Here is a 23,115-nt window from a genome sequence, read left to right as displayed (position 1 = left end):
CAATGGATTTTAAATTCAATGTGCTACCTCCATATATATGTATAAGGAGCTTTTTATAGTCCGTAGGCACGCGGATTTTGTCGTGTGAATTGAACGGAAAAAGCTGTAAAAGAGACGAATTTTGCATTGAATTTCAAAAGCAATCGATTTGAGGGACAACTTCTCATCCATGGATTTCATCAAATTGATCAAGATTGCCATCCTAAGTGGCATTTTCTTTGCTTTTTCTCAAAATATCTCTTGAGCCATTTGGTTCCTGTTGATTTTTTTCTTCAGTATTCTAAATTTGACCATGAATATTCATTCAATGAAAATTTCAATTGGATTTGATTAAAAAATGTAATTGAAAGTGTCACCCATAAACTGGTGAGGACAGAACAAAAGTGTGAGGTGGAAAAATAAACATGAGAGAAAAGTAAATAGGGGTGATTTCCTTTTTCATAGGCTGTAGCAGTGAAAGTGAAAGTTTCAGCCGGCAAAAAAAAAATGGTGAAGCATATAGCGAAAGTTACTTACAAGTATTTCTTATTCTCGTAGACGTCCGAGAGTCCAAGCACATGTGGATGGTCGATTAACTTCATAATGGCAATTTCTCTCTCGACCTGGAACAAAGAGAGGCACAAAATTCAATTGATATGCAAAATATCCCTATAGGAAAGAAATTGAAATAGGTGAAAAAAATGCAAATCTTTCCTTAAGCTCTTCAGCTGCACAAATTCCCTCATGCATTAAATAGGTCACTTGAGAATTTTTGATTTTTTTTGTGATCTCTATAGAACATGAAAACGTTAGATAACTTCTTAAAGAATCTTAAATCTTAGTTTATTATCACTAGGGGAAAGTACTCTCCCTTCGAATGTTCATACCTTCGAATAATATGAATTTCTTTTACTTCTCCTAAGAGATTTCCACATGATTGTCACATAATTATAAATAAATTGATAATAAGCTAACTAGTATTTAATTGAAATGTTTAAGTCTTTTAGGAAAACTTAAAGAAAATTCACATTATTCGAAGGCATGAACGTTCGAAAGGAGAGTACTTTTCTCTACTACAAAAATTCCTTTATTATTTGTATTTTATGTAAAATGTAATAATTTGGAATTGTTTCTCATTGACGTCGCAGTAAAACATTATTACATTAAAATATTACTCCCTCCGTTGGGGAATCAGTGGTGCAATAGGCAAGACCGTTGGCTCTTGGGCGGATCGATTTCCCGGCTCGACTTACTGTTGTGAGTTCGAGTCCCACCCGGTACAATGGTTTGAACGTCTAATTTAGACAATTTTCATATGTTAATAACATTATATAATGCACCGCCTACGCCCAACAACTCCGGGAGCATGGAAGAAGCACCCACACAGCGGGGAAGGCTCTCCTGGGCGGTCTACAATGGACTTGCAGATTCTTCCAACACGGGATATGGACATTGTAAAAAATGATTACCTTGTAATACAATATTTCGATACGATTAATAATAATAACAGCCTACGTTCCGAACAAAAATCGTACGTTTGGAAAAGAAATCAAAGATTTAAGAATGCTTTCAGGGAATGTTTTTGTTATTGGTAAATGAGATTCTGCCTCGACTATAAGTTAAAGAACGAAAGCATAACTCTTTGTCGCATTTCTTTTCAATGAACTCCGGTAGATAGTTAATTGTTAAAAATTGGTGTGCTATTAACGCATTTTTTCTAAATTTTTAGTGTGTAAAAAACTAAATTTTTAGTGTGTTTCATCCAAAACGAAAACCGACAACAGCCGACACAGCTCCCATGCCCCTTGACCGTGATGCGGGTGCACGATCTGATCTTGCCACCGAGTATTGCGACTAGCATTCCTCAATCTTCTGGGAATGAAACTTTTGTACCTTTAAATTTATATTGTGGGTCATCCCTTTCAGATTCTCTAAATCATAGTCTGTGTAATGATAATCTAGTAAATGTTAACTTTAATGATATTTCCGCGGTCTCTCAAGTTCAGCTTGATGATGTAGCCGATGTAAATTCTAACTCCCTATCCATAGCCCAAAATCTCCTTACAACTAATCCGCGTTATTCTTCTGTTGTTGCTCACATAAATGCGCGTAGCGTTAGACGCCATATCGATGAAATTCGTGTTCTTTTACGAAAGTCCTCCATTTCGGTACTGTGTGTCTCCGAGACCTGGCTTGACTCCTCCGACTCCATGGAGTCGGTTGGTGCTCAGGACTTTCAATTTCTAAGAAGTGATAGATCTGGTCAAAAGAGGGGAGGTGGTGTCGGTGTTTATGTTCGGAATTGCCTCAATTCTTCTGTGCTCTGCAGCGGCACTTTCGGTAGGTTGGAGTATATTGGCCTAAGTGTCAAATTCCCTGATATAACTTTAAATATTTTCACCTGTTACTACCCACCTCCAGTAACGAGTCTTATAGATATTGAAGGTCTGTTTGATCTGGTGCTTTCATATGACAATTTTATGGTTCTAGGTGACTTTAATGTCAACCTCAACGCCGAAACTTCGATGGTCAAAAACTTTCTGGAATTCCTATCAGAACATTCCCTTCATTATACCTTTTAATCCAACTCGTTTGGGGTCTCTGCTCGATTTAATGATCCTACCCTCTTCTGATTCACAAAGAATACTTGAATATGACCAAGCTCCTCTTCCCGGTATATCAGATCACGATTTAATCTTTGCTTCTTACAATCTACGCCTTCCTAAACCGTCTAATAAATATAAAATTATTTATGATATTAAACGCTGTGATAGCAACACTGCGCGCTCTGCTGCTTTAGAGATCTGTTGGAGTGATGTACACCTTGAAACTTCAGCTACCAAAAAGGTACAAGTTTTTACAACATTTGTGAATGATTTATTTGAGAAAGTTGTACCCAAGAAGCGCTCAATAATTCCTCCCATGTCCACTCCTTGGATTAACGACAGTGTCATAACGCTTATTAAGCGCAGGGACTCTGCATACTTAAAATGGAAGCGTACTCGCAGTCAGGTTCATGAGGCAACCTTTAAGAGGTTACGTAATAGAGTTCGGAATCTCATTAAATTTCGTAAGAAACAACATTTTAATAGAAGCCTTGATCCTAAGCTTCCTTCAAGAACGCTTTGGTCCAACATTAAAAAGCTTGGTCTGCGACCATCTGTTTCACAGGGTGGGGTAAACTCTCTTTCAGCACATGATTTATGCTTATTTTTTTCTTCTACATCTGCTGATTCCTTGGTCTGTCTTTCATTTCCCTCAGCGCCCTGGGAGGGTTTTAGTTTCATCTGCTTCGCACAAGCAGATGTTGTTTATGCTATTTCCCGTGTCAAGTCGGGTGCTATGGGGTGTGACGGTATTTCTCTAGATTTCATTAAGATTCTCCTCCCGGTAATCATCCCAGTGCTCACAGATCTCTTCAACCACATTATCACAACTTCCACTTTTCCGGATTCTTGGAAACGAGCACTTGTTGTTCTGATTCCAAAGACTTCGAATCCTAAATCTCCTTCTGACTTTCGGCCTATTAGTCTCCTTCCTATTCTTTCAAAAGCTTTTGAAATCCTTCTTCACGAACAAATTTCCCAATATTTAACCGACAATGGTCTGCTTTGTGACTTTCAATCGGGCTTCCGAAGGGGTCACAGTACTACGTCGGCCCTTCTCAAGGTTAATCATGACATCTCTTCAGCTATCGATAGGGGTCATTTCGTGATTTTAGTTCTTCTAGACTTCACAAAGGCTTTCGATAGTCTACCTCACAATCTTCTTTGCTATAAATTGTATGCACTCTTCAATTTCTCATCTTCAGCTGTTGCCCTCATTCGATCTTACTTTACAGGAAGATCACAAATTGTAAAATTCGGTGAAGATGTTTCACCACCTTGTTCTTTAAATAAAGGCATTGGCCAGGGTTCCATTCTTGGCCCTCTCATGTTTTCCCTCTTTATTAATGATTTGCCCTCAGTATTACATAACTGCTTCTTTCATCTCTATGCAGATGACCTACAAATTTACGTTGAAGGCGATCCTTCCAATCCTCTACATGCTTTTAACCTCATGAATTCAAACCTTTCAAGTATTGAGCACTGGTCATCTTCAAACGGCTTGATTTTGAATCCCAAAAAGTCTCAAGCTATCATTATATCTAAAAAATCATTATCTTTTACTTCGTATCCTTTGTTCCTTAACGGGGAAATTATCCCTTATGTCGATCAGGTCAAAAACCTTGGTATCATCTTCAATTCAACCCTCTCATGGTCTGATCATGCCACATCCATTTGCCGTAAGGTTAATTATTCTCTATATACCCTCAGACGATTCCGGGACATCACTCCCTATGACACTCGCTTGATCCTCGCGCGAGCGCTTCTTCTTCCTTTTTTTCATTACGGTGCAGAGCTTTTCTTTGCGGCGGATAGTGACACAATTCGTCGCCTAACAGTCGCATTTAATAATTGTGTTAGGTATATTTGCGGCTTAAATCGTCGGGACCACATTACTCCTCATCGGAATGTATTTATTGGCTGTGATTTGCCTTCTCTTCTGAACATGAGAGCAGTGCTCTTTTTGTTCAATTTGTTGCTTTCTGGGCGTCCTGAGTACCTGTCGAATCTTTTTGTTAGGGGGGGTTCGGCTAGGGTTCGAGGACTTATAGTACCTAAATCTAACAGTGATTGCCTTTACCGCACATTGTTTGTGAAGGGCATCGTCTTACATAATGCTATTCCTGCTAGTAGCCGTAATTGCGCGGATGCTATTCGGCGGCATTTTCAGGCTGAACCATTGAGAGATTAAAGCTCAACTTTTCTTTTTTTTTTGTATTTTACTTCATTCTTTGTTAATTTTTTTTTCTTTTGTTATATTGATTTTTTTAAAAAATTTTTCTTTCACAATTGTAAAAGGGATGACCCTATTATTGTGAATTTATAATAATAATAATAATAATAATAAAATGAAAAATCAATAGTTAATTCCGTTATATCAATTTTTAATGCACGAACATTGCAAAAAAACTAAGTTTAGAAAACCGTTAGAAGAAGTGATATTACGTCGTTGGCGAATGAACGAAATGTTCTACTGAACATTATATAAGGCATATACAAAAATAAAAGAAAGCTTTTAAGCCGTTTATAAGATATACCAAAAATATATGTTTTTAAAAATGTCCGGAATAGGTTAAAATCCTGAAAAGTCAAAATTTTGAAAAGGAACCTCAAAAATCCCGTATGAACTAAAATCCTTAAAAGCCAAAATCCAGAATAAGTCAAAATCCTGAATGGCCAAAATCCCATATAGGTCAAAGTCTTGTAAAGCAAATATCCCGAATGGGCCAAAATACCGAAAAGCTAAAATCTCGAATGGGCCAAAATCCCGAAAAGTCAAAATTCTGAATGAGCCAAGATCCAAAAAAAAAACCAAAATCTCAAATCGACCAAAATACAGAATGGTGAAATTGCGAACGCCTAAATTTCGAAAGCTAAAATCCCGAATACTAAAATTCTAACTAGGTTAAAATCTCGTAAAGTCAATATCCCGAATTGGTTCAAAATCCCGAAAAGCCGAAATCATGAATGGGGCAAAATTTCGAGAACCGAAATGCTGAATGAACCAAAATTCCGAAAATCCAAAATCCTAAATAGATCAAAATCCCGAAAGACAAGATCCCGACAAAGTCAAAATTCCAAAAGCCAAAATATCGAAGGTCAAAATCCCGAAAAGCCAAAATCTTGAAATAGACCAAAATTCAGAACGCCAAAATCGCAAAAGCTAAAATCTCGTAAAGTCAATTTCCCGAATGGGACAAAATCCCGTAAAGCCAAAATCCTGAATGAACTAAAATCTTGAATAAGCCAAAATCTCGAATGGACCAAAATCCCGAAAAGCTAAAATCTTGAATGGGCCAAAATCCTAAATAGGCCAAAATCTCGAATGGGTTAAAATCCCGAAAGTCCAAAATCCCGAGATGGACCAAAATTCAGAACGCCAAAATCTCAAAAGCTAAAATCTCGTAAAGCCAATATCCCGAATGGGGAAAATCCCGTAAAGCCAAAATCCTAAATGAACTAAAATCTTGAATAAGCCAAAATTTCGAAAAGCTAAAATCCTGAATGGGCCAAAATCCTGAAAGTCCAAAATCCCGTGTGGGCCATAATTCCAAATAGGTTGAATCTATATCATAACTACTCCCCTTATTGCACCTGCATTTGCTGGAGACAAAGGGAACTAGGGGAAAGTGCCCATGCTTGATACCATTGAAAGCTTCGTAATGACTAAGTTTTTCTTATGTTTCTCAATAAACGTGACTCCGCAAAATATTTTAAAAACTGGCCACTTTCCCATAGTTTTTAAAATATGGTTGTGATGAGTCACATATATATTGTAAAACATAGAAAATTTAGTCATTATGAAGCTTTTTAATGGTATCAAACATGGGCACTTTCTCCTATTGCGTTTTGCGAAATTATTTCTCACATTATCATTTCATTTCAGAATTTTGACCATTCGATATTTTACTCTTTCAGGATGTTGACTCTCGGAATTTTGGCCAGCACCAATTTTATTATCATAGTCAATTTGCATTATTTGAGATAAGTTATTTTAAAATATGAGAAAACTGAATTCACTTCAAGTTCCCAGTGAGCACAGTAAGCTGAAAGAGTCAGCGTTTTCAGTACATTTTTGTTAAGTCTATTATTATCAAAAATATGTTGACCGGTCAGCACCTCTCGAACAAAAAGTGTTAACCAAATATATGGCAATGGCATTATCTCGCGAGTGTTGTTTGAAAATTAGCAGAATTCAGCTAAAAATACATATGTGTTCAGCTCAATTGAAATCGGTTTTCATTTAGTGCTCACTAGGTTTTACCCGTTTTACCAAACCATTTAAAAAAATTAATATGGTTTTTTTTAAGAAACTAAGAAATCTTGCTACATTTTTTTTACGATACGTAGAATATATTATTACGATTACTTTTGTTTATTTCATACAACAAAAATAATTGTTTGTATTATGCATTATAATTTTATATTTATCTCTATAACGGTTAGCAGTAGAACAACTTAATTATGATATTAAATTCATGGGTATGCAAGTGATGACCAAAAACTATCGGTAATTGGGTTTACTTTCACAATGCCATGTCAATTAACCTTGTTTTAAGGCTATGTACTGCAATGAAGCATTAAAAATTTTATCATGTGATTTCCTCTCTCTGGAAGTAACAGGTAAACTCAATTTTGTGAACTAACAGATTGATTTGATAGAGTATTCCACAAATTTTCATCCTTCTGAATAGAAACAGCAAATAAAACTTCATTGATCCTCCTAAGTTATTTATGACTGAGAATTTTAAAAACCAAATCTATTAAACAAAAAAAGTACTTCTTGTTGAAACTAAAGGGTATTGGATTTTGAGCACAATTTAAATAGGTCAGATGAATGGATTTAAAACTTTGTGCTTCGAAGTTAACTTTGGATAAGTTTTTTCTTTTTTTTTATAAATCGATGAACCCTCCTATTTCAATTTAAATTTAAAGCTATATAGGATATCAGGTTTTAAACATTTAATCCCGCATAACGCATTTATATTTATATAGTTTATCCAATTAATTTTCACATAAAAGTCCTCATGGAAAAGCTTCATATTCCATACTACATTTCAGTAAAAAAATATAAATTTGCAAACTTTGTCTTTGAAATATCATTCTGTGGACAGAACATTTAGGAATTTCCTCTTTTATTTAAATTTATTATGAGAAAATCTCTTATAGTTGTGAGAAAGCACCTAATTGCGTTTTCAAAACGATGTTAATGTAGATATCAAAGTTTCTTGACAACCTTCTCTATTGGAAATTTAGTATTTGGGACTTTTAGAAAACAAGGGGTAACTCATGTGGATAAATATTTGTCAATTGTCTGAGTAACACAATAGAAACTGTGACACAGTAGAAACTAAATAGTTCGTTCCGAAATCCCAGAAATTCAAAAATTCCTTTGCGAAAGCTGATAAAATACTTAATAAATTACTTAATTAAACCTGAGAAATCCAAAAATATAGTTTCGTGAAACCCGAGGAACTTAAAAATTGCTACTCAAAATCTCAGAAATTTCTTCGCGAAACCCGAAAAACACATAAATTGTTTCGTGAAACGTGAGAAACTGAAATATTTTTTCGTGAAACGGGAGGAACTATATAAGTGCTTCGTGAAACCTGAGAAACCCAAAAATAGGTTAGTGAAACCCAAAGAATTCAAAAAGAAATCTCTGTGGAACTCAAAAATTTGCTTCGTGAAACCAGAGAAAGTTAAAAATTTCTTCTTGAAACTAGAAAAATCCAAAAATAGTTTGGAGAAATTCAAAAAAGAGTTTCGTAAAACTTGAAGAAGCCAAAAATTACTCCACGAAGCCTAAGAAACCCAAAAAAATAATTTTTCCTGAAACTATAGACCAATCTAAGAAAAAATCGCGAAACCCAAAAACTCAGAGACACCCTTAACTGTAAAAATATACATGAGTGACTCCTTATTGAAAAATTAATTTTCTGTCATATGTTATAAGCCTTTCAAAAATGCAAAACTTGTCAAACTCTTAATTGTATAAGGGGTATAAGGCAACTACTTTGATTAATATAACTGCAAATTATTTTTTTAATGGATCCTTAAATTCCTTACCAGGATTTTTGTATGAAAAAGTGATCAAACCTTAGTTTTGAGTAATTTATAAATTGGTTGAAATCGGTTGTAAACAGGCAATGAACCGGTTATCAACCGATAAGTAATTTTAACTGCTCGAACTCCAAGAGAGAGCAGTTTCCACAATCGACTTTTTTTCAACTTTTCACCATCCTAGCTGCCAAACGGCAAGAGATATTGACTTCCGGTCTTCGAACTCCCCCACAAGTCAACTTTCTCTATCGAACTAACTTACCCAAATTACCCCCACCACCCCTCCTATCCCCCCCCCCAAAACACGGTTTTTTGACTTTGCAAAAAATTGGCCCTGACGATTTCGTTCATTTTTGGATATGTTTCGGAGGTAGTCCAGCTGAACATTTCGTCCTTAGACACCTATCACCGGAAAATTCGCCATCTTGAATTATTGAAGGTCAAAGCTCAATCACCCCGGAGGGCCTAATTTTTAACTGATTTGGACAAATTTGGACTTTTTTGAAAGATCTTTTAATTCTGTACCCGACTGCATCGGTCATAATCGGTGATGGATCGGAAAAGTAACGGTAATAGATTTATTTTGAAAATACTGTTTTTTCACTTTTTCAATCTTTTGACCCATATAAAATTTAAACGGTAAGACATTTCAACTTCCGGTCTTCGATGACCGCTCCTCAAATGACGTGATCTAAAACCCAACCTCTTTATTTTTCCCCCTCCCCTTTCATGCGTTCCCTATCCCCCAAAAATAGGCAAAAAATGAGGTTTTTCAAACTTTGCAAAAAATTGGCCCTGGCGATTTCATTCATTTTTGGAAATGTTTCGTAGTTAGTCGAGCTGAACATTTCGTTTTTAGACACCCATTACCGAAAAAATCGCCATCTTGAATTATTGAAGGTCAAAAGCCTGATTTTCATATAATTTGTTCAATTATTTAATTAAAAGGTTCTGATTTTTTTCAAGCCCTTGAACAAAATTTTCAGCTTCAAGATGGTCTTGTGATGATTTATAGACAAATTAAATTCGACCATAATTTTATATACACCAGAAAAACTTGTGAAAAGGTATTTAAGACAGGGCTCTTTCTCAGGAGTTCGAGCAGCTCGCAAAGTCTCGGACGCTTTGCCACCCCTTTTGCCCGAAAATCAATTTTATTACTCTTAAAACTATTTAGTGGGATTTTTTCATTGATTTATACGTAAATCGGTTTCAACCGGTTGAGAACCAGTAAACGGTGTAAATGGTTCGGAAATATTTTTGAGGTAATAGCGTCTAAGTTTAGACAAAAATCAGAGAGAAATTTTCAAAACAAAATTTTACTGAAACGCCTGAAATTTAGTTGGATACTGTAAGCTATGCCTCTGTTGGTAAACCCCTAATTTAAGGTTACCCTCTTTTCACAAAACATATTAGTGAAGAATTGTACTATTAATTAAAGTGCAATTCTTATATAAAGTGACTAAAAGCTTTCCTCTCAAGCTCAACCTTGAAGGTACTTAAATAATTATACGAATTTTTAATGCATTTTTTTTACATTTATAAATCTTTTTAATATATAAATTACTGGCGAATGTCGATGAAATTAGGAAATTTAATAAAGTTCTTCTCTGCTTCATGCAAAATATACGGCAGGAAAATGTTGTATGTCAGAAGCAATAAATATATGAATGGCAATATGAAAAATTAATTTGCCTACCTTCATCAACACAGATTCGCTCAATTTCTCTCTGTTGATTATTTTGATGGCCACCTTTTTGCCCAGAACACAGTGGACACCGAGCTTTACGAGGCCTGTTTGACCCTTACCCAGGGTCTTTTCCAGTCTATAGGGGCCCACATATTGGTAATTTTCCCCCGTGGAATTGCCTTCTTTCTGCATGATGTTTGTTTGACTATTTTCCACTCTCCTTTTAATCCTATTTTTCTCCTCTAGCACCGTTATCGTCTCACAGATTCCACCACTTTAATCTTTTGCCTCTATGGCAATTGTCTTCCACATACCTGTAAAGAAAAGAAATAATAATAATATTGATGTATAAATACAAGAATTGGAATTTCCTAAATTGACAATATAAAATGCCTTTGAGCTCTTTGTACAGCTTTTCATTTATTTGTATTGTTTTCTGATCCTTCTTCATATATATAGCAAGAATTTTTAATTTACTGTTGGCTTTCATTTTTCTCATCCCAAATGTCCTACCAGTTGCAATGGAAGCACCATAGTTCGATTTTTTTGCAATTTTTAATATCTTAGAATTCTTGGGAGTATCTAATAAAAATAAATGCACAGTAAAGAAATTATTTTTACATTATTGCGGGATAATTTGGACACATAAGGGAAGAGTACCACGCATCGGAATGTTTACAAAAATGCCCCATAATTAGTTGAAAATATAAGTCCTAAAACACTTTTTGATATCTTTGTTTTAGTTAATTAGTCTATTGATTATCCATTTAACTACATCTGTGCATTCCATTTTTAAATATTTACAATCAAGTAATAAAAAAAAGGTGTTACTGAAAACTTGGACTCTGTACCTCGGATCGTCACGAATTGAATCAGGTGTCTCACAGAAAATTGGTTTTATAAATTAAATCTGAGCTAATGCAATGAATTCTTGTAAGAGTTTTACAAGTGGTTTAAATTTATTTTAATTTAGTGTTGTTATTAGGTAATATTAAAAAAAATTGGTAATTTTGAATATTAAGTTCCTTACGACTTCAATGCAGTAACCAAATAGAAAATTAAATTCTTTATTCAAATTGCTAAATAATTGTTCAACTCCTAAACTTTCCTTTTGTTGACTAAAAAACTTTATAAGTTTCTGACAATATAAATTTACTAAACAAAAGACGTAAAAACATGTAACAAAGTTTTATTCTCATTTGAAGACCGAACGCATGGATTACAATGTATGTCAGTTAAAACTTTTATATGGAGTACATTGCAAATTTGTTATAGAATAATACTTTTTTTCTATAGTTTGCGGGAAATTCAAAATATAAGAATAACCAAGATTTATGACCTTATTAAACTATTCTTTCATATGCGAGATATGATAAATCAATAATAGTTCTCAAGGAACATAGGAAATCAAAGTGAAATTCAAACAAATTTTCCAACTACAAAGGGGACGAAACTATATAAACTATAAAGAATATATCTTATTTCTTTAGAAGGTAAATCCAATCCAATAAGTTTTGTGGTATATTGTTTCGAAATTGTACAGTACATGAACATATTTGAAATTGAAACTCTTTTGCCCCTTACATTTTAATCTATAAAGGTCATTGATTTTGAAACGACTTTATAAAATAATTCACGATTTATAGAGGTATGTAGGCATGGTTCGCACACAGTAAACATTCAAACAATGCGAATTTTCTTTTTGTTTTCTGGCAAAATGACTAAGAAATCACGAACTAGTTCTTTGCAAGCAAAGAGAAAATTCGCATTGTTTGAAGGTTCACTGTGTACGAAGCATGCCTACAATCACCAATAGGGGGAAGTGGGGCTACTTTGAGCTGTGGGGCTAGATTGTTATACGACCTTTTCGCCTATTTCTAAATGAAGCTGGTCCTTACAATTATTTTATTTAGAACCGCAATTATTTTGTCTTTCCAAATTATATCATATTAAAACCCAGTTTCCATTATAAATATGCGAAAAAATCGTATAACAATGTAGCCCCACAGCTTAAAGTAGCCCCACTTCCCCCTATAGGGTAAATTAAGCTAATTCAAAACCTGCTCCAAATGGAAATTTTTCGCTACTCCAAATGGAAACGTCATTGTTTTCATGATAAATACAGTACTAAATTACTAAATTTTTATATTTTCTATACCTCAGTTTCATTATTTAGTTGATTTTGCTCCAAATTAAGCGAAAATCCATTCATATTGACAAATTTTAATTTGTTAATTTCTAAGAAAGATTAAAAGTGTACCTTTCACCACCGAATTTTTCATCGATCGACCATGTTTTCTAATGAAAAATACAATAAAATGACTGTTCTTTATTCGTTTTGTTTAACTTTTATGTCATATTTCTGGCAAATTTTTGGTTAAATAAAGTGGTAATCTTTATTGTTAACGGTATGTGAAGTTTTCAAATGAAATAATTACCTATTTCGTGAACAAAAAGGGTTTCTCTGAAGTGTTTGCAAATGCTTCAATAGGAAATCCCGGAAATATGACTTTTTTGGAGAGATTTTCTTATTGTTTTAGATGGGAAAGGAGAAAAGACCAGGAATAAGAACAAGTCCTGCACTTAACTCTTTCGCGTCTTTAGGGTAATGTCATGACTCGGGGAAAAAAGTTTTTTTTGGGTATTTTCATTAATTGAAATCTATCTGTTCGTGCACGACATCATAATAGAAGGATGTAAGATTCTTGGCTCATTTTCTCAAGACTCCAGTTAGATTTCAATTAATGTAAATAGCCAAAAAGAAACTTTTTTCCCCGGGTCATATATGACCCTAAAGACGCGAAAGAGTTAAGAGCAACTCAACAAGGTTTTGGAAGCCTTTCGTCGCAGTTTCACTTACACTGTTTGTCTCCAATTAGAAACTTTCCCTTGTCTCCATTTGGATTAATATGTTTCCAATAGAAGCATTTTACACTCGCGTATTTTTCTTGTATTTAAGAAGTTTTCAAATTATATCTAAAGAATTTTAAGTAAACAGTAACATTCTAGAAGAGTCAAGCAGCAAATTTATGTAATTCTCTTCAGAAAAAAATATGAACTTAATGTGTTGAATCTTCTGTCAAAGTTAAAGCATCTGAAAGTGGTTTTGAATTAGGACATTTACCCTAAGCCAATATCTCGCAACTCTTCAGTCAAGACTAAAAACAAAATTGACAGATTTCATTGTTATAAAAAGTACTCATTCGCTGATAGAATTTGGCTGTGCCTTTTTGACGAATGAAAAATTAAATTTGGTTAAAATAAAATAAAATAAAATTTGATCAGTAGGGGAAAAGTTTTGAACACTATATTTTTTCCCATATTCTTTTAATGTATTTGACCTATGGCAATGTAAATTATTAGCTAGAATTACGCCCCACGAAAAAAGAAAAAGATAAATTCACTGAAAAATCATGGGATAAATATGAAATGTTCGAAGCCAGAGTGTGAGCGAAGCCTGAAAGGCTTCTCCTAATTTGTGTAAAGCTTTAGTAGAAAAACGTTTAATTTATAATTTTTTTTTTTTTTGTAAAAATTTAAGATTTTTATTAACTAAAGTAATGTTTAACCTTAACTGACCAAATTAATTATTTATGATGATGAAAAAGATTTTGTTAAATATTTTTATAAAACACCTTATGTAATATAATGTGGTAGAGATACCGCTAAATGATTTAAATAATATACACAAATTTACTCTTTCTACTAACAAATTGTCCATCCTGATGTAGTATGCACCTTATCTTATTCCTTGCACTGGACTAGCAAATTTGTTGCTGTGAATTTTAGGACATAATTTGCGTGTTTTTAATTATATATTTTCATCAGAGTACATACTGTGTTATTCACACAATTATTGTTCATTCTACACTCTAGTTATATGGCTAAACTTTCATGAAAGTTCACTTATGCTACAAACGAGAGCAAAAATTACTTCTGTGCAGTGAACTTTCGATTTTTTTTCTCTATATACTTCATGCTATTAGGCAATAATTTCAAATATTGACATGAGAGGGAAGCAAAAAAAAATCTAACATGACTACCCTTGACCTATTCTTTTTATATCAAATTCAGTTGATTTTATTTAAGAAATAACATTGATGAAATCCTGTGATGAAAATGGTTGATGGATCAGAAATGAGAACGGAAATTACAACAGGAATGTCATTGCTCAAACTCACTGTAGAATCTCGCGATATTGGAAAATATTGAAATCAATTGACTTTTCTTTTATTTTTCGATTGAAACTACGATAATATTTACATAAATAGCAACATTAAGCAACATTCTTTTAAAAAGTAAAAGATCAAAGTTAAATAAATCAATGATTACAATTATTATTATGCTAAAGACCTTTAACTGTTCGACAATTTCTAGAAACATTCAAAAGATTTATGAACAAGTAGTTAACCGACAAACAATTTTTATACGAACTTTTATTGTTTTAGGCCATAAACTTTAGATTTTCAGTTTTATTAGGGATATAAAATAAGAATATCTTCCTCTTATGGCCTCTACACATTAAAGAATGTATATCAGAGAGAACTTTGTTAAAAACCCGTTTGAAGTTCGAAAGTTTAAATCAACGAGTTACACCAAGTTCATGAAAAGGACATTTTATTTTAATGAAATTAAAACAATTAAAATTAAAAATTAAGCAAATGTTTACACACGGTTTGTTGACATCGTTGACAATTGAAAGGTTAAGAATACCGAAATTTGAAATGACAGAATAATCAGAACTAAAGCGGCGTGTACGTAAACTTGCACTTTAAGCTCCCGGTAAATTTTCGAATAGATTTGACTTGGTTTTGGAGTGGCTTTGTCTCTTGGAAAGGTTATTACTCAATGGAGCCATTCATTGAAGCAAATTCCCTACGCTTATGTAGGAAAAACTCTCCAATGTGAACATACATTTTAGTGGGAGAGATGGACCACTTCGCCTCCGGCCTACACCCTATGCATGATCTCCACCTCATTTGGTCTATTTGTGCCCTTCAACAGTCTAATGAAAATCCCCAAGTTACAGCTTCCTACCTTTAAAATTGTACGAGGAAATTGAAATTGAATTTTTTGGATGTCTGAAAAATGGCCAAAAATTTTTATTTCGCCATAAGAATGCGTGTATTTGGGGGTTGAGGAGAAATAGAACTTAATAGTTTTGACAACACTTCCAGTGTGAATTTTGGTCAATATTCTTCAAAATCTTTTCAAGTTAATCTTAGAAATTATTTTTCCTAAATTTCTGATAAGACTGACTTGATACACTCAGAGAAATTGCCATCGAAGTATATGAGCCACATATTTTACAAAATAAATCATTTATACTGAAAAAATATATCCTTAGAAAATCCAACAAAGTTAATGTATTTTTTTGTCTCTTTGAAGGATAGGAACAGAAATAGCCCAAAAATTATATGAGAATTCAAAAAATTCGTCATTTTTCAGTTTAAAAATTTACTATATAGCAAATAGCTGGTGAAATAGAGATGGATAAATAGAGAATTCATCAGTATTAATATTTATGTAAAAATATTTTTACTTGGGGACATTGTTTTTGTGGGTGGTGACAAATTCATAAATTCTATCTGTGTCCATCCTATATTTTAAGAAGGGTCCGTGAATGATAATTTTAATGTGGCAACTCTATCATTAGATGTAATTCTTTCATAATTACACCAATTGTAATCCTCCAATTTTATCGACAATTGACATAATCTTCAACCCTGTTGCCTGAATTTTAAGCTTGCAGAGTGACATTTTCATGGACTCAAAGTGAAAAATGGTTTTCGCTAGTGCCCTAATGTCATTAAAAACACTGTTTAGAAAAATGACATAAAAATGATTTTAAATCTAATAACTAGTCGTATAAACGATTTAAGCAGATAGTTTAGAGTTCCGTCTAAATATTGATGTGCAATTTTTTGTATCCGGTGAAATTTTTACAATGAGTCCGGTGAAATGAAAATGGGCCTCCGAATTGTCGAATCAATTATTATACAGAAGGCCCCGAACCCAACTTGTAGAAAAATCGCCAATGAATTTCCATTTTCTTCAGGAAAATTTAAGGATTTCCAGGAACTATTTGAAGTGGGATTATGAACCTAATAAGTAAGACATTTTTTGTCATAGTGGAAGAATCGCTTCGGTTTGTGTGTTAATCAGAAAAAAATCACAAACCTTGGACATCATTTTACAGTATCAAGCATGAGCGCTTTCCGCTATAATATATAATCCCTCGATTTTTTCACCCCCCAAAATCTCCACCGGAGAGGCCGGAGACCACTTTTACAAATCTTCACGTTTCAGACGATTTCTGAGAAAAGTCGTCACGCTGTTTGTCAGTCTGTCCGTCTGTCCGTCCGACTGTCGCCAGCTCTAGAGGCCAAACGGTAAGAGATAGCGACTTGGGACCTTCGGGGGACCCCCCCCACATAAGTCGACCTAAGGATCATTAACATGCCCCTCATTTTCCCCCACCCCTCTCCTTCCCTTCCAAAACCATGTTTTTTTTTAGTATTGATCGAAAACGCGTCGTGCGATTTTTTTTTCATTTTTGAATATGTTTTAGAGATTACCCAGGTGGTCATTTCCTCCCTAGACGAAAATACCGTTGAATCATTCCTAATAAGGGTTTTTCAAAACTGAACCGGTTCCAATGGGTTTTGAATCGGTAATGAACTGGTTCATAATCGATAAATAATTTTTATGCGAAATTCAATTAAATTATTTCTAAGGTGTATTTTGGGAATATATTTTGAGTGAAGTCGGTTCAAATAAGTCGGTTCAAATCGGTTGTGAACCGGTAATGAACCGGTTATTTACCGATAAGTATTTTTTGTTCGAATATAATTTTTATTACTCTTTAAACTATTTTGTGGAATCTATTGAGTGATTTATGAATCGATGCAAATCGGTTAAGTACCGGTGAACGGTAAATGATGCTAAAGTACTTTTGAGGTATAGCATCTAAGTCACGAGTTCGAGCATTTCGCAAAGCCTGGGACACTTTGCCACCCTTTTTTAACTTTAGTAATTTATTTGTTTTTGGTTTTGCATCAATATGCTTTCGTATACTTAATCCTTAAATTTACTTAAGGTTGCGTTTAGTGAAGCTTGAAAAAACAATGAGATTGTAAAGAATCTTAGCTAAAAAACTAGCAAGGTAAATTACAAAAAAAAATGTTTGAAAATTATAGTTTTTTGGTGGCTTTTTTAGACATTTTATGTAGGAAGATGATGAGAGTATATAACTTTGCAGTTATGTATACTTCTATAGAATGCTATTGCTTGGCAAAGACAAAAACTTGACATTGTTAAATTCAGCATTTTGCTACAATCTTTAGCCTTGGTTTTTCACTATCTCTGTCTTTGTTTGAGATATATTGTGAATATATATATATTCCTTATGGAAAAATTTATTAAATTCACATCTGCTCCGATGGTCTCGCGACGGTATCGACAAAATGCAATATTATTGGTCATATTGCGTTAAATGCATCCCAAGGTGAGAGTGCATATTGAGGTTTTTTGAGGAGCTTTGGAAAAAAAATTGGTGCATTAACAATTTTTCCAGAACACGATGAAAATTAAATGAAGCATGTGTGTTGTTTCTGTAGAATTTTGGGTGAAAATGTGTGGAATCACGATGTGGAAATCAATGAGGGTGTGTTTATAGAAGACTTTCCATGTAACCTTTGCTATATACATGTCTCGTTGGTTGGAAAAAAATGTATATATAACTCTGAAAATTGCATAATTGTCTGCCCACTGGAAAACTCACATTTTATCACTGTTTTCCCTTTGCTAATTGTATTAAAAAAGTTTGGAATTTTTTCCACTATATATGGATAAAATGTGGCAGATTTGAGGTGATTTTTTTTTTGTCTAGCGAAGGGAATGATTGTGGGAATAAATTTTGTGTCTCTATAACAATATTGGGAAAATTTTCCCCATGAGTAAATTGATTAGATGGGTTTATGTGCATGGGGAAATATTTGTGGAGGAAAGGCACAAAAAAAAAATAGGTAAAACTTACATTTCCGGCAGTTGGTGAAAATGGTGAAAAGTCTCCGAGTTGCATGCTCGTTGATGTTAAAATGCAGAAGTTCACTAATATTAGGGTATGAGGGGTGATGCACACTCCTCGTTCTTTTGGGAAATGTCTTTTCGGTGTCCGATGCCAAAGACGTAAAGAGGACGAAAAGGTGCAGCAAAAGTTGCCTCACTGAAGGATTTACCCAAGAAATGGGCAAATTCAGGGGACAAGGGACACCCACTGTTGTTGAGGAAAATTTTGTGAAAATTACCAAAGTGGCAAATCACGAGTAAATTGAGACAATTTTGTCGATATTCAGTGGTGAAAAGCTCGTCGCCATCTTTTGCGGGGAAAAATCAATATTTCAGCAGTATGTTTCAAATGTTGCCTATTACTCCTTGGGTGCTGCACCTTTGGCAAATTTTCCCAAATGCCACAAATTCTGGATTTTCCATTACACACCATTCACATTCTTTTTCTTAATCCAAACAATTCACTAAATAATTCAATCCACCCTTCTGTGTTCGATTAAATGGCACAAAATAGGGGAAGGGTAGTCTCTCTTTTATCCCTTTTTTTTCTTCTTGGGAGGATTTTCTTCACTATAGCCCAACTTAAAATACACACACACAACAAATTTTTCAATGAAAATTCACCACCTAAATTAACAAATTCGGATCAGGCAGCACCATCCAAGGACTTATAATGCACTGAAATTCGTGTAAAATGTAATGTGAAATATGGAGAATTGCCGGAAGGAGTTGACACTCATTTGCGGAGAGTGTGTCTATAATGTCCTTAAGGACTGTGGTTTGATACTGCCGAGTACTGAAAGTTGAGGAATGCGTTGAGGAAGGAACGAAGAGTGACAGTTTGATGACTAACACGACCCATGGAGGGGAGTACTAAGGGTTGAAATCCTATATTGCGCATGTCATCGAAACCACAGAAAAACATTCATCGCACCCACGTCCATGAGGGTTGTTTGCTGGTGAAAAAAAAATTAAGGGTGACTTTGGTCACATTTCACGCTAATTGCCCTGCTCTCCTTCGTCTTATCGGCTATACAAATACGATAACATTATTTCAAAGTTATTTATTGGCCAGCTATTTATTGTGAAGAAAGTCCTTTACTAAAATCTTTTGTTGATGAAATCGATGAATTTCCACACATTTGAATTTAGCAGACAATTACTTCCTTTTTTGTCTGTTTTATCGATAAGATTTTTGAAGTTAAGTCCACCAACCGATACAGGATAATCCCCAGCACGAGATAAAGACATGAACTTTTCTAATCTTTCATACTGAGGTCAGATTTTGCTTCTCCGTATTTTACTGCGATACGAAGATTACAAAATCCAATAATTACCTTCTTTAATGTTTTAATTCAGTGGATGAAAGAGTTGGTGATAAATTTAATTTAATATGATGATAAATTTAATTTAATAAATTTAAGTGCGATAGAATCAATACCAAAATGGGATAGAATCAATACCAAAAGGGGATAAAATCAATACCAGTGTAAGATAGAATCAACACCAAAATGGGATAAAATCAATACCAGAGTAGGATAGAATTACAGTAGAACCCCGCTATAGGCCATCGCTCTATAGTCCACAATTTATCGACCGTTGATTTCAAAACACTGATTTTAAGTTAGTTTATGTTTTTTAGTACGTGACATGCAATGTCATAATTATTTTAATATTTTTAGAAAACTTTATTGAGTAATTGCGATATTTCTGATCCATAATGTAAAGAGCGAGGACAAGTACCCCAATCGCAAAGAAAGTGGAAGCCGTCGAGCAGTTTTAATACTAAAAGTCGTTGATAATTAAAAAAAAAAATTACATGGACTATAGTGCGACCCAAATGTCAAATCTGGAACCAAATATGGACTATAGCGAGGCTCTACTGTAATACCAAAATGGGATAAAATCAATACCAAAATTAGATAGAATCAATACCAAAATGGGATAGAATCAATACCAAAATGGGATAGAATCAATGCTCTAATGGGATAGAATCAATATTGGAACACTCTTATGGCCTCTACACACTAGAAAAATTTATGTCCATATTGAAGAGTTTTTCCTACACAAGCGTACGGAATTTGCTTCAATATGGACATAAATTTCTCTAGTGTGTAGAGGCCATTAAATCAATACCTCAATGGGAGGGACTGAATATCTCACTCACTCAGTGAGATAGAATCAATAACTGAAATACCCTAAAATCAATACTTAAATTTTATGAAATTAATACCACAATATTAGACCGGTGAAAAAAAATGGATTCTTGGATGGACTTTGGAAAAATCATTAGTACATTGGATTGAAATGGAATGAAATTAATACTAAAATGGGATAAAATCAATACCAAAGGGGAATGAAAATCAATACGAAAAATAGGATGAAAATACCCTAAAATCAATACCAAAACTGGGATAAAAATATTCTGAAATCAATACGAAAAATGGAATAAAAACACCCTAAAATCAATGTAAAAATGGAACCAAATCAATGCCGATATACCCTAAAATCCATACCAAAATGGGATAAAATTAATACCACAATACTCGTAAATCAATACTGTAATGAAATAAAATAAATACTACCAAGGTATCGATTCTAAAGAATATTTTTTAATCAATACGTATATGGGATAAAATCAACACCGAAATACCTTAAAATCTATACCAAAATGGGATAAAATCATTACCAAAATACCCTAAAATCAATACCAAAATGGGACAAAATCAATACCAAAATACCCTAAAACCGATACCAAAATGGGATAGAATCAATACTGAAAAACGCTAAAATCAATACTGATTGCGATTGAAAATTAATGAATTTACGATATTAAATCTTTGAGAGAGATGTTCTTGAATTTAATCCCAAAATACCCTAGAATTGAATACTCACGAGGCTCACGAGGTATTGGAGCCCTTTTAATAACCAAAAGTGTCCCAAAAATGTATTGATTAGGGTATTTTTTCTCTGTGTACTTTCTAAAATCTTAAGCTTTGTAAAATTATACGTTATATCCTAGGGGCACGGGTAGAGATGAAAAGATATCAAGGTATCATATTGCTTCCTCTTTAAATTTAAACAGCAGTTCGAATTACAGGTCATGTGTAGATTGAGATAAAAAGGAGTAATGTGAGCCATCCATTATGCCTATTTAATTATATTCTTCTTAAGTATAAGAAGTTTTACTTAGGTATTAGAAGCTTGGTTATAAAAATTTGAGTAATAAAATGATTTTTAAAAATCTTTAATAAAATTGGAAAATGAATAAGTAATATTTAATGTTTTCATGTTTAATAAGAGACTAAGTAAACTAAAATTACTTTATAACCAGTTATTCTGAGGGATTTTATTTTTGGCAGAAGAAAACGAGACCAAACTAAATGTTCCAGTGTTTCTGAAGAATTTATCAAACTACCTCTAGCGTATTTCTCCAACTGAATATGCTTTTTAATTGATTGATTGATTGATTGTCCATTTTTTCTAACTTGTCACCGTTCTAGAATCTAGAGCTTAAATTAAACCGTAAAAGATATCAACATCCTGTCTTCGGTGACCCCCAATAAAAGAATTATCTCCAGAAGTTTTTTTTTCCTTTTCCCCCTTTCATACCCTACAAAACTATCTTTTTTTGGTTTTTCTGAAATAGCTTTTGCAATGATTTTCGGATATGTTTTAGAGGTAGTCCAGATAAGTATTTCGTCCAAACATCCCTGCCTGGAAAATTCGTAATTTTGAGTTATGGAAGATTAAAGGTCAATCACTTTGGAAGGCTAATTTTTCAACATTTTTGGTTAAATTTGGATTTTTTTGGAAAGATATTGAAATTTTGAACACGGCTTCATCGGTCTTCATCAGTAGAGAATCAGTTAAGTATACCCAAGTATATCAATAAATTAAACATTTTACCAGAAAGTTTTTATTTGGCCTTAAGTTTGTTCCCGAGGTCAAACGGTGAGTGATATCGACTTCCGGTCTTCGATGATCCTCCCATAAGTGGACATTATCTCCAACGGTCTGTTTTCTTTTTTCCCTACCCCCCTCCCATTCCCAACAAAACCATGTTTTTTGGTTTTTCTTAAAACTGACTGAAGATTTTTCAATTATTTTCGGATTCACAGACTTCGTCTTTTTTACCTGTGTCGTAGTAGGGTCGGAGGAACGTCTGTTCGACAGGGAACCCCTATTGACACTTGCCAAAATATTGAAAATTATTTAATGTATCTAGTAAAATATAAGTAATACAACGTTTTGTCAATAGGTGCTGACACGAGTTCTTAAAGTGTTTTCACCCTAATAATGAAGAATACATCAAATTTTCTCTTGTTTTACCCTCATTTTGGAAAGCTCTTACATACAACTTGCTTCACCAAATGCTAAACTCTCAAAGGCCACGACTGCACCCGCGCTTGCTGGAGGCAAAGGGAAATCTTCTGTGTCTTGGGAAATTATTCTATACATTTTCCTCTATATAATTTAATCCCTATCAAGATTTTGAACATTCGGGATTTTGGCTTTCGGGATTTTGGCCTTTTCAGGATTTTGGCGTTCGGGATTTTGGTTTCGGGATTTTAGATTTCGGGATTTTGGCTGCCACCGATCGTAAGATATTGCTCACGTGAAATCAATCAGTGAAAACAGTTTCCTAAAAAGAAACCTTCTCAATTGATAAATTGAAAGTGATGATATTGTCTAATCCCATACACG

The 23,115-nt window shown here is 33.8% G+C and overlaps 1 protein-coding gene across 3 annotated transcripts in view; it reads right to left on the bottom strand.

Moving 5' to 3' along the window:
• LOC129803503 (serine/threonine-protein kinase BRSK2) overlaps positions 1 to 19,199 on the bottom strand; it is a 54,334-nt gene extending 35,135 nt beyond the window's left edge. Inside the window, exons 1-3 of one of the 3 annotated variants that reach the window (XM_055850105.1) lie at positions 18,377 to 19,199; positions 10,348 to 10,652; positions 517 to 602 (exon numbers count right to left, since the gene is read on the bottom strand). In XM_055850105.1, coding sequence (XP_055706080.1) covers positions 517 to 602; positions 10,348 to 10,530 — 269 coding nt within the window. In that variant the 5' untranslated portion in view covers positions 10,531 to 10,652; positions 18,377 to 19,199. The remainder of the gene's footprint in view (positions 1 to 516; positions 603 to 10,347; positions 10,653 to 18,376) is intronic. The other 2 variants (XM_055850106.1, XM_055850107.1) reach the window with 2 other exon arrangements.
• Between the last annotated feature and the right edge of the window lie 3,916 nt (positions 19,200 to 23,115).

This window comes from Phlebotomus papatasi, chromosome 2, assembly GCF_024763615.1.
Source record: "Phlebotomus papatasi isolate M1 chromosome 2, Ppap_2.1, whole genome shotgun sequence".
In the NCBI taxonomy this organism is placed as follows: Eukaryota; Metazoa; Arthropoda; class Insecta; order Diptera; family Psychodidae; genus Phlebotomus; species Phlebotomus papatasi.
This window is presented reverse-complemented; position numbering and strand designations above follow the sequence as displayed.